Raw genomic sequence first — 13,600 nt, 5'->3', positions numbered from 1 at the left:
TTGAGGAGATACAAAAATGGAAAGCAGAACTGGGAAGAGGGTGAAATTACCAAATTTGTTGGTAAAATGATGTATTGGGTAAAAAGTAGAAAAGGCATACAAAAGAGACAAAGGAACCAACTGAGAAAGAGATTCATGGAAAGTGAACCAAAGAAGTTGGAAAAACCCATGGGATGGTTGGATGATATGTTCAAAGTACCAACACCACTGCAGGTGATTGAACCCAGGCATACAAGTGAGAGGAAAAGAAAACATACAGAGTTCTTGAAAATAGATGTCAAGAAACAAAAATGTTAAATTGTATGAAAAAATTCAAAAAAGTAAGGCTGGGTGAATAAAAAGAAATATCGCTAAATAAGATGACACTTCCTAAGAAAAACTTAAAAGGAGAGATGCTGTAGGGAATTAGTAAAAATGGTACACCCCTCCCATGTGATGAGACAGTCACTATAAATAAGGTGACGTCAGCCATTATTGAGAGAGTACATAGTGGGCGGTCAATAGATAGTCATGTCTGTACTGATCTAGTAATTATATTACAATACCAAGTGAGTGTTATAACAATCCAACCTTTTGGGGATAATACCGCTGTTATACTGAGGGTTGTACAGTGCCAGATAGAAACATCCTGTTGACGACTTTGGAATATAACAATATCTGTCAGAGCGACAACCATTGTACAAAGACAGGTACAATAGTGGCAAAAGACTGGGCTATCTTTCGATTTGATGTGAAGAAACGTCAAGTAAAAGCACATGGGTTTTATTTACATCTAATCGGCTAAAACTAACCCTAAACCTAACCCTAACCCTAACAGGCCGATTAGATGTAAACAAAACCCATGTGTTTTTACTTGACATTTCTTCACATCAAATCGAAAGATAGCCAAAGACTGCTTTATAATAGTCCCTCTCTGTGACCTTCTGTCCAGAATTGTGCTTGCCAGAGCTTGTTACCTTGGCCAAGGAATGACAACATGATGTTAGAGACTACTTCTTGAAACATTAAACAGTTCAACAGTTTTAATGACAGAAACTGCAGCCATCCATGCTTCAACAATTTATCCTTTTGGTAAATCTGGCAAATCATGCATTTTAAGCTATTTAAATATAAACATCTGCAATACACAACAAACAGATGGCTATATCATGAAGTACAAGGCATACATAATGGTTATGAAGACACATATACAGACTAGAACAGTTTAGATTTGTCATATTGCTGATAAAAAGTTTCCATTATTTTGTCTAACCTCTGCACATACGTATATATATATGTATATGTGTGTATGTGTGCATACATGTACGTGAGAGTTACACATATAAAGAGCAAAAGTCTGAGGTAGCTTCATATTTTATAAATGAGATGTGTAAGTAAACTGAAATGGGAAACTGGGAAGATAAAAGTTGCAAGGAGGAAAATCTGAATGAAACAAACTGAAAGATTGGTTGGAGAGAAAACCTGTGCAGTGCAACAAAACAAGCAAAGTGTGTCAATACCATCAATTCTGTTTTAATTTTTTGTGTTCATTTACAATTAAAACTTTAAAGACTAAGGTTTAGAGCCTAAAAGAGTATCTACATAAACACATATTCATACATACACAGAATCATATATATATATACACATACATACCTATGCATGCACACACACATAATGCATGTATATGTGTGTTTCTGTGTATATATGTATGTATATATATGTATACACACACACATACATATACATACAACTCATGCATGTATGTATAAAGATATATATCTTTATTATTGTTTCAGTTGTTGGACTGCAGCCATACTGGGGTATACCTCCAAGGGTTTTAGTCAATCAAGTGTCCCTAGTACTTATTTTTTTTCTATTAAGCCTGGTACTTATTCCATTAATTTCTTTTTGCCAAACTGATAAGTAACAGGGATATGAACAAACCAACACCAGTTGCCATGTGGTGGTGGGACAAACACAAAGATACATATAAATATATACAGACATATACATATGTGTAAATATATATATATATATATATATATATATATATATACACACACACACACACACACACACACAAACAACATGTTTCTTTCAGTCTCTGTGTACCAAATCCACTCACAAAGCTTTAGTTGACCTGGGGTTATAGTAGAAACTACTTGCCCAAGGTGCCATGCAGTGGGAATAAACCCAGAACTATGTGACAGAGAATTATATATATATATATATATATATATATATATATATATATATATATATATATATATATATATATATATATATATATATATGTAGTTGTTTGTGTGTGTATGTGTACATATGCATATACATGTATACATACACACACACATATTAAGGATGGCATGGACCATGATCTTTTACAAAGCTTTTGACACTGGTGGAGTGGAGGAAGGTAACCTCAAACCAGAAACATATTTGCAGCAGAGTGTGCCTTGACTAAAGACCTCCGCAGCAACAAGTGTTGGTATTAAACTAACAGGTAGATTAAGTGCATCACCGATATAGGCCTCTGTGGGATTTGAACTCAGAAAGCAAAGGACTGGAACAAACTATCTTGTCAATGTTCCACCAATATTTGCTTTGAACCGATACCTTTTTTATGAAGCCCAAAAGGATATATATATATATATATATATATATAATCATAAATATATAAGGATTAGCAGTATCCTGCTTCTCCAACATACTGAGAATTCAGAAATAGCAGCCAAAGAACTACTAATTCCAAAACTACAAATTTTTCTCTAATTGATAGCGATATTTATGGTACACACAGAACAAAAAACAGAAGAGAAGAGTAAAAACAAACCTGCCTTTAGTTAATTTGGTACAACGTTTCACGGTTAAGGGTATGAATTTCCCCATTCCGATCTTCAGCCAAATATTCTAATAAATTTGCCAATGTCTAAATAACTCACGTTAATTTTGACCATGCGACATCAAGACCACGTGAGGCAGACATTAAGAAATTTATCGGCCAGTGAGTTTAAAATCTCTCACCCCAATGAATTTAATTCAGTGTGTGTCATAAATAGTCCCGCATAGAAAAAAAAGTCCCGTACGACTTGTTGCGGTTTAGCTATCCACCTTAGAGGTATTACTAAAAATATAGATATATAGGGCAGGGAATCGTCAATTAGTAATAAAATTAATAATTAACAATTTTGCCGGGTAGCTCAGTATGAAAAAACCTTATCGGTAAAACCATTTATAATCATAAATATATAGGGATTAGCAGTATCCTGCTTCTCCAACAAAATTGCTACCCGGCAAAATTGTTAAATTTATTAGAATATTTGGCTGAAGATCGGAATGGGGAAATTCATACCCTTAACCGTGAAACGTTGTACCAAATTAACTAAAGGCAGGTTTGTTTTTACTCTTCTCTTCTGTTTTTTGTTCTGTGTGTACCATAAATATCGCTATCAATTAGAGAAAAATTTGTAGTTTTGGAATCAGTAGTTCTTTGGCTGCTATTTCTGAATTCTCAGTATGTTGGAGAAGCATGATACTGCTAATCCCTATATATTTATGATTATAAATGGTTTTACCGATAAGGTTTTTTCATACTGAGGTACCCAGCAAAATTGTTAATTATTAATTTTATTACTAATTGACGATTCCCTGCCCTATATATCTATATATATATATATATATATATATATATATATATATATAGATAGATAGATAGATAGATAGATAGATAGATAGATAGATGCATATACACAAGCACACACCATGTACATGAATAAGTGTGCACGGGTATATTTGTATGTGATATAAGTCAGCTCACTAGTGAGTGCGATCATAGTTTGTTAATGAGCAGCAAAACAAAAACAACTTTATAACCCAGCTTCACCACAACTATGACCTTCTCAAATGAATTTTAAGACAGTTCAACCTTATTAACTGCACCATATATGTGAAAAACCAATATGTGTGCATGGTTAAGTTCTAAGATATCTATAATGAATCAAAGATACGGCTCATACGGTAACATGCTGTCTTGCTTGACGATCTGAAAAAACCACAAAAAACCAAAGTAATACTAAAGCCATTGAGGATTAAAATTGTTGCAGGTTGAATTATTATACAGACTTGATCTAGAGTAAGCCTACCCACTTTCAAAGTAGTTGTACTGTATACCCATTCACAATCTTTCTAAATCTTTATACACCATTATCAGATAACCACTGACCATACATTGAGTTCATTCATCCTTTTACAGGTTTTCTGTTAGCAACCTTTATCACCAGGTTAGCCCACGAAGGGTGCCAGTTTTGTAACATTTAGATTGACCATGTAACATGTTTTACTCCATATGTGTGTGTGTTTGTGTGTGCGTGTGCACATTTGTATATGGTAGTGGACCTCTGTTATTTAATGATGTGAATTAGTTGTTCACTCAACTGAATTACCTGCTCCTGAATTAATATGAAAGTGGCAGAGTATTTCAGACACATATACCCTTCATGTAATTTTCAGGCAGAATCAACATGCACAATGTACATGACAAGGCTGTACCATTTGAGTAATGGGTACAATCCACCCAGTAGTCTTCTACATAGTTGCTGTCAACTTATTTACTCTTACAAGGTTTGGATTGAACCAAGGCTCTAGAAAATGACATCTGGCCAAGATATTACACAGTGAGATCAAATCAGAGACCTTATGATTGCTAAGAAAATGTCTTACCCATTCAGTCATATTGTGCCTATATATATTGGAGCCTGGTGTTGCCATCTGGTTTCACCAGTCCTCAGTCAAATCGTCCAACCCATGCTAGCATGGAAAGCGGACGTTAAACGATGATGATGATGATGATGATGATGATATATGTATACATACCATACACACATGCACACAAAATTTTATTAAATTTATTATTTTTGTGGAGATAATTAAGATATCTGTTCTTATGTAAATATTGCTAATGTGAGTTTAGTTTGTATCTGGAATAGTAGGGTGCAGCATGACTTGCCTTCAGGACTTCCCAGAGTCTGAACCTTTATCATAATGTGCCGAACACAAGGAATTTTCGAAATGAAGCCTAACCCCAAAGGTCTCAAGATTGGAGCCAATGGCAACTGAAAGTTAGGGATGAACTTGAAAACTGATTGAGGAGAAAGAAATACAAAAATGTAAATGAGAATATTTATATATTTATATAATTTTTATTCTTATTTTTTAATGTCATATATAAAACATGAACAACAACAAATCACAAAGCAAGTATTTTTTAAAAATCAATAACAGGGAAATTATAAAAAAGATTTACACATGAGTATGTAAATGTGTGTGTGCATGTGTACCAACAAAGCTAAGTGGCTTTCTCTGTTGTTGCATGTACCACATGTTGTAATGAGTCATGTCCACCCATTTCATGCTAGTAAGGTAATATGGACATAAAATGATGACTGATATACACATGTACAGGGTTCATCAGCTTTTTGAGGACACCTCTTTCAAAAACTCTTTTTTACCTCAATTTTCAGATAAATTATGTCAAACATCAGGTTGACTCAGTAATTGTAGCTCTAAAAGTGTAGCATAGTGAAACAGAAATATTTTGCTTTCTGAAAGTTACCCAATCTTTCATGGGCAAAATTCAAAAGGAGCTGGAAGCTGCTGATGGAGATCCAATATCAGCAGCAACACAAAATGCATGCATAGAGACCTAATACCATCAGAACACATAACTTTGTACAAAATGTCCAAGAAATAATCGATAAAATCTCCCTAAAGTCAATCAGTGTCATCAGCTCTTTAGCCAGCAGAAAAGTTGTGTATGAGGATATGCGGAGGGGTCAGTTTATGTCAAATGTGATGAAAGAATTGTTTGATCTGTGCAAAGTGTTTGCTTCAATCAGGACCAAAAGGTAAACTGAAGGAACAACAAATTGTTATACAGAAAATAAGGTTCCAACGGTCATGAATCCTAAGTTTCCAGCAACTGTGATAGTTCTGGGAGCCATCAGCAACAAGGGAGATGTCATGCTTCCACACAAATTTTCATAGGGTTTAAGAGTCAATGTTGCTGTCTACACAGAGGTGCTGGAGAAAATTGCAATTTGATTGATAAAGTATGCAACAAAAGGTTTGAAGTACGCAACAAAAGAGATTGAAGACATTGTGCAGAGCTGATATACAATAAGAAATTGTGGCTATACTCCAAACAAAGTACTCTTTTCTACTCTAGGCACAAGGCCTGAAAGGAAAAGTCAATCTTGGCAGAATTTGAACTTGGAACATAAAGAGTTTTAAGAAGTAGACAAGAGCCCCCAAAATATTTCAGCTGTTTAACCATGTGCTTGCACTCTCTAGAGTCAAACTGCAATTCATATGAGGTTAGTGTTCACATCTCTGAAATAGCTGCACTATTGCAAAACACACAGACACCATTTAGCTAATTAACAAAGTCTTACTCCCCAACTTGTTATGACAATGGGCATAGCAAATGAGGGAGTAACTTTCCACTTGTACTGAAACTATAATAGCTTCTGTTCTTCTGAACCAACAAACTATGCACCACCCCTAGCATGGCTGACTACTGAGTGCTTCTTCTCTCAGTAATATTTCTGTATCATACTATCAAAACCTGTATCAAATCTATTATCTAAACATTCTTCCTTACAACTCCATATCTCTGAAATTCCCTCACTCCCCTTGATTCCCCTCACATCTATGCAGTCAGTAACCTGCAGAAGTAGAAGTTCAATGTCAATGAAATCAACTTTATGTGTCTGAGGAAAGAACAGTGAAACTTATGAGCGTTGCCTTTTCCTTTTGACTAAATGACTTTAGAATAAAATGACAGCGAAAAGTACAGAGGTTATGCATCAATTAGTTACAAACAAATAAAATCCAGAGAGCTAATTTGGAAAAACAAAACTGATTACAGTGTGGGTAAAAATGTAGATGTAAATCAAATCAGGCTCTGAATAAAAATTTTTATACTGAATGTAGTTTGGGAAGTGATGGAAAGAGTTTTGACATTTATACTCCAGATGTAACAGTAGTACTGTATGGTGCATGTGATAAAACCTTCTGGACTTACATTAAATGCTCAAATTTCAATAACGGAACACCTTGGACTAATGTACAACTTGATTCTGTTTCTATAATGCTAAAAATGAGATCTTTCTGGGATGAAAACCATGAGTCTTAGCATATTTTGCGAACAGGATCCTTTAAGTTGGTGAGTATCCATAAGAAAAAAGAAACTGATGATGTGCAGTTCTTCTAAATAAATATGTTATGTGATTTAGTGGTTTTGAAAACTGCAGTAGTCTTCATTTTGTCACTTTTACTGTGTTGATTATTGTCTATGTAGAGCAATGTATTTAAGTCTTTGTAGCACAAGCAAAGAAATAATCAGAGAAGGAAGAGATTAGTTGTTTTGGGCATAGTTCTTCTTTGGAAACAGGAAAAACTGGGAAGAAGGAAGAAGCAAGAAAACAAAATCGCCAAAAGTCCACCTGCAGTTTTGAAGTGACCAGAAGTAGAAGGACAAAGAGAAAGTGCTCTGGGACAAGAAAGTGTGAAGAAGGTTGGTGTGTGTATGTGTGTGTGTGTGTGTGTGTGTGTGTGGTGCTGTATGTGTGTGTGTGAGATAGCATATGGGTGTGTGGCAGTAACTGCATGTGTAGCAGTAACTGTGTGTGTATGGTGGTGTGTGTGTCTGATATAAACTGTGTATGTGGTATTAACTGTTTGTATGTATCTGTGTTTGTGTGAGTAGTTTGTGTGTGTGTGTGTGTGTGTGTGTGTGTGTGTGGTGGGATCTGTTTGTGTGTGGAGGTATCTGTGCATGTGTGCATTTTAATGTCACCCTGAGAGGTCAACAGCATAATGACAGGTGTGTGAATGGATGGGTGTAGTAGTGTGTGTGTTCATGTGTGAGTAGATGGAAGGGTCAATAATGAGTCAGAGGCAGTCTGAAGGGTGTATGAATGGGTGGATGTGGCTCTGTGTGTGTGTGTGTGTGTGTGTGTGTGTGTGTGTGTGTGTGTATTGGCATGTGTATATGTGTGTGTGTCTGTGCTCAAATGTATAGGTGCATGTGTGTATCTCTCTCAGTCACTATGTCCCTGTCTATTATTATGATTGACCGTTGACTGAACACTATTCAATTTTTTTTCTCCGTGTTTTTCTCCTTGTCTCCGTATTCTTTCTGTTGAAGAGCGTAGCTCGAAACGTCAAAGACTTTCCGTATTCCCGAGCGTCATACTAATATATACTTTTGTTATTTACACCACCTGTCCTCGTCTGTTGTTATTATTTGTATATTCTCCCATCTATATTTATATATATGTCTGTATGTGTATGTGTGTAGATATGTGTAAGTGAGTGAGTGTGGAAGTGTACGTATGTGTGTTGAGGGTTGTCCGTCTGGAGATATATGTGTTCATGCATGTGTGTGCGTGTGTGCATGAGAGGGAGAGAGGGATGAGGTGGGGTGTGTATGGGAGCATTGTCTGAAGAGTGTGTGAATGGGTGAGTGTGGCTGTATGAATGGGTGGGGGTGGTTTATGTGTGTGTAGACAGAGTGAGAAAAACAACTACTCTTTTCTTCTCCAAACATCATATTAATACTTTGCTTGTCCCATGTCCTCACATGTGTTTGTTTTTCATTTTTATTTTTTTCTCTCTTTTTTTTTTTTTTAAACTAACTATTTACTACATGCTCTCATGGACCCCCTATCCTTCTGACTGCTTTGGAGTACCTAATTCTTGGACATATATCAATTTAACTGTCCTTTCTAGCATGTAAGGTGTCCTGTCAAAGGTCAGCTCTTTCGTGTATAAATACGTAAATTGTTTATACACTATTATATATGAAAATACATTGTCTATTGACTTTATTATGCATGCTAGCCACCGGTATGGAAATTTAAAAAAGTTTTCTACCCTTATTTTCACAGTAAAATTTTCATAGTTTCAAAGCCTTTCTGGTACACAGGTTTTAATTTTTTTTCTTATTATTTGCTGCCGAATGTAACTGTGCTTGCTCGGTGGATTTGAAAATTATAATGTATAAGTATGTAGCATGTGTTTTTGGTGCTATTTGCTGCATAAATATGCATTAATTTTAGCACCCTCACTGAAGAAGTACAGATGGCAAATTAATTTATTTTGCACATTAATACAGAAACTTGAGTTTGAGGGTAACTACAAAAATATTTTTTATTTTCATTTCCTTTGAAATTGCTCCTATTCATGGTTTGGGCTTTAACTGCCCTTTCTAGCATGTAAGGTATCCTGTCAAAGGACATTACAAAGGACTCTTTCATGTATAAAAACGTAAATTGTTTATACACTATTATATATATATGATATACTTATAATATAATATACATTTAATATACAATATCTATATATATAAACGGCAATTTCTATCTGTTACCAATTTAGTGTATAAACCACCAAACCAATATTCACGAAACTTTGTATACATGTGACACTAACATTCAATTCAATAATATGCTATTTGGATTTCAATAAAAATCTATAATGTGCCCCCCAATGGTGTTGGGCGAATTATATGATAGTAACAGAGAGAGGGGGAGTTAGATCAGTGAAGACGAGAATAACGTTGAGAATGGAATGGTTGAGTTAAAACGAGAACTAAAACTGAAACAGTGTAATGGGAATGGAACTGGAAATAACCCATGCTTTTCCAGGTATTATCAGGTAATTCAGCTAGTATACACACACACACACATACACACACACACACATACACATACACACTTGCAAATAAAGAAATGGAGTTAAACGCAGGTGTTACTGAAATCTTTATACTTCCAACATATGTTTCAAAGAAAACATTGATATTATTCCAGAAGGAATAAGATAGGTTTAAATTCTTTTGGGTAGGCAGGACTGATGGAGTAAGCATACTCTTAGTGGAGAAGCGGGTAGAGAAAGTAATTGAGGTAGTCAGAGTGTGCAATAGGGTTATTAAGACTTATCATAGATAAATTAACAATTACATTTATCTCTGCCTATGCTCCTCAAGCTGGGCTGGCTGATGATCTGAAGGACTGATTCTTTGAGGTCCTTTTTGCAGACTACAAATGATAGAAACTTTGTTATTGTAGCCAGCAACTTTAATGGACATGTTGGGCAGCATTCCTAGGATTTCATGGTGGTTGTGGCTTTGGCACCAGGTATGAGGAAGGTACAAGTTACTTGAGTTCTGTGATGGAAATGATCTTACAATTTGCAACAATAACATTGTAAAACTAGCTAGCTACCTAATTACTTATCAATCTGGTGGGAATATAAGCCAGGTTGATTACTTCCTCACCATGTAGCGAGACAGGCAGATGCTCACAAATGCGAAGTCCTTCCCAGGTGAAGAGTGTACACCCCAACATAGGCTACTAGTTAGTAACTTCAGAATTAGGGCTAGAAATACTCAAAGACATAAACCACTTTGGAAAAGGAGATTATGAAAGCTTAAAGACCCAGCAAACCAACAAAAATTTACAGACATCCTACAGGAGGCCTCTGATGATAGAGAGGAGAGGGAGGAGGAGGAGGTGGAGGGGACATATAGCTTAGAGGACAACTGGAAGTTTCTGTGAAACAATTTAGTGGGTACTGTTAACCAAATCTTTGGTGGTGCAAAGTCTCCATCAGGCCAAGGGTGACTTGGTGGTGGAACAAGGAGGTGGACAGTGCTATAAAAGACCTGGAAAGACTGGAAAAATGGTGGAAGCAAAGCATTATATCAGGGAGCCAGAAGGGAGGAATAGCAGAAGATAAGGAATAAGAGAAGGTAAGGAATAGCAGAAGGTAAGAAGTTTGCCAATGTTATGCAGCATGAGGATCAGAGGTGTGAAGTGTTCAGGATTGCAAAACAATCAGAGAGAATAGAGATGTGCTAGGTGAGAAATGTGTGCAAATGGATGATGATATGCTTCTTGCCAGTCAGGAGACATGTAAGCCCCAAAGTATGGTTTTGTATCAATTTCTCTCTACAGGAATATTCTCTTGAAGAGATGGGTGGGGCAGTTATATTATTTATTTACAATATGGTAAATAATATGGTATAATAGGTTCCTAACCTCAAAATAGCAATAGAGAATTAACCTTGTATTTTTAAATTGTGGATTTTATGTCATGTTGCCTGCAGACAGCTTTATTGCGGAGAGATATAATTTGAGTGTTAGTGGCTTTATGGTGGTTTTTGACTGCTATTTCTAGACATGTAAGTGATTTTGTAACCCTCTCCATTATAATTAGTGATTTATTCATAATTATAAACACTTTACTTATATCATCATCATCATCATCGTTTAACGTCTGCTTTCCATGCTAGCATGGTTGGGCTCTATAAGCCACCTCAAACACCCGTACTGCGCTTTAAAAAATGTCTCAATAGCATTAAGTGCTTTATTCAACAGTGCCATTCTAGTAATATACTTATAATGGGAGATTTTAAACTACCTTGTGTTGATTGATCTACAAAAGTTTGAAACCAGGCACTCCCACCTCAACCACTGACAAAGAAGCAGTAGAATCACTTCTCGACTTTATGAATAAGTTTTTCTTGTCCGAACTTGTCCTTGCACCAACAAGATATATCAAAACATTTTAGACCTAGTGTTTAGTAACCCCACTAACACTATACATAATATTATAGTGGAAAAAAAACCCTTCTTTCAGACCATGACATGGTTATCTGTAACCTGAGATTCCACCAACCGAAAGCTAATCCTAGTGACCTCTCTCCAGTCCACCCATTTTGTAACATGGATCTCTATAATGCCAACTGGGATGCAATCATGAATGAGCTATCATATGTTGACTGGTCTTTCACAGATGCACACACCTCCTCCAGCATCAAAACATCTTGGCAGAAACTGTCACAAACATATGTGCAAAACACACCCCACCAAGACCTGTGAACAAAACTAAATGAAGAATTGCTCAAAACAGAAAAACTATTATCAGCAAAATAAAACGAATAAACAAAAAAATTAACAAACTAAAATACTGCCAACATCCACACATATATTTGATGGCTATCACCCTGCTCAAATCAAAAATATATAACCTCAAACAATACATGAAGACCATCATCATCTCTGAGGAGAAATGGGCCATTGAGAAAATCAGACTCAACCTCAAAGTGTTCTTCTCTTTTGAGAAAAAAACACAAGGTCATTGTCTCCACTGTTGGCCCTGTAATAGATGAAAATGGCACTCCCCAAGATAATGCCAAAACCACAAGTGAGATATTGCAGAAACAATACTGCTCTGTTTTCAGCAATCTTGATATGGTCAATCTGGGCTGTATCAGTGATGTTAATCCCCAATACACTGTATCAAACATAATGATTGGCACTCCAGATGTATTCGTTATTTGTGAATTAAGGTTACCATTGGTTTCATGTTAAGAAAAATAGGAAAATATCCTATTGCCTTTTTTCAAGCCAATCGCATGGAGAAAGATGTTCACCTCCATTTTGGAAAATACGGTCAAATTTAGTTTACAGAGAATCTCATGAAATCTTGTAAATAAAACAATGAATCAAGGGATGTTACTCTTGGGTAGCATCATTTGAATGTTTGTCACAAGCAATATTTTACACTCACATACTTCAAAGAAGAGCTACCATCTGCAACATTAATCCCACCAGGATAGCCCCTTTCCTGAATGTGAAATCTGAACATACATAGCACACAAACTCCACATAGATATGCAATAAACCCCAATGATGAACAACCTCAGCACACACAGAACAAAAACAAAATAATGCAAACAAATTGACTACACAACAGTTTGCTCAAAAGACAAATCTGAGGGAGACAATCACACTAAAAAGATGCCACCCAAGAGTAATGTCCCTTGATTTATAATTTTATTCATGAGAATTCACGAGATTTTCTGTAAACTAAATGAGATTGTGTCTTCCAAAATGGAAGCAAATACCTTTCTCAATGGGATCAACTTGAAAAATTGTTAGGACACTAGGATATTTTCCTACTTTTCTTAACATGAAACTAATGAGAGCCTTAATTCACAAATAAAGAAATTATATCCACCAATGCAGTGTTGAGCATTCATCTTCATTGTTCAACTTTTACATGTATATATATATATATCTTAATATATAAAGCTGAAGTTGTGTGTCTGTGTGAAGCCTTTTTAAAAGTTTATAGAAATCCACATTTTCCACTTTTTCGTAAAAGTTTTTACATCAATGGAATTTTCTCGATGTGAACTTTCCAGTGCAGTAATTAGATTTTTAAAATTCCATTTACTTTGTGTGATTTAAGGGAGATTTGGCTGTTGTTTCTAGCAACTTTTATATTTCTTCCCTTCTACCTGGAACAGCGTTCTTACACACGCTTTCAACAGAGAGAGAAAGTGATACATACAACGTCATAGATTAAACTTTCTTCTCAGTATTCTTTACCTATTTTTCATAACATCGATACGTAAAAACACACACAACCACACATACGTAATCTGTGACAACATACACATTGCTCCCGTTCTCTATCTCCCCCTCTTCCTCTCTCGCTCTCTCAAACGCATACACGTGCAAGTAAACACAATCATTCACGTTCATCAATG

General features: G+C 35.7%; 1 protein-coding gene across 4 annotated transcripts in view; it reads right to left on the bottom strand.

Moving 5' to 3' along the window:
- LOC106880867 (dual specificity protein phosphatase CDC14A) overlaps nucleotides 1–13,600 on the bottom strand; it is a 157,097-nt gene that overhangs the window by 40,697 nt on the left and 102,800 nt on the right. For 3 of the 4 annotated variants that reach the window (XM_089355214.1, XM_089355213.1, XM_089355216.1), the window contains one exon: nucleotides 4,988–5,119. The exons of the other annotated variant lie outside the window; for it this stretch is intronic. In XM_089355214.1, the coding sequence (XP_089211340.1) occupies nucleotides 4,988–5,119 (132 nt within the window). The remainder of the gene's footprint in view (nucleotides 1–4,987; nucleotides 5,120–13,600) is intronic. 4 annotated transcript variants of the gene reach the window in all.

This window comes from Octopus bimaculoides, chromosome 7 (assembly GCF_046866305.1).
Source record: "Octopus bimaculoides isolate indiv1 chromosome 7, ASM4686630v1, whole genome shotgun sequence".
Classification (NCBI taxonomy): Eukaryota; Metazoa; Mollusca; class Cephalopoda; order Octopoda; family Octopodidae; genus Octopus; species Octopus bimaculoides.
The sequence above is the reverse complement of the archived record's forward strand: the minus strand, read 5'-3'. Positions and strand labels throughout refer to the sequence as shown.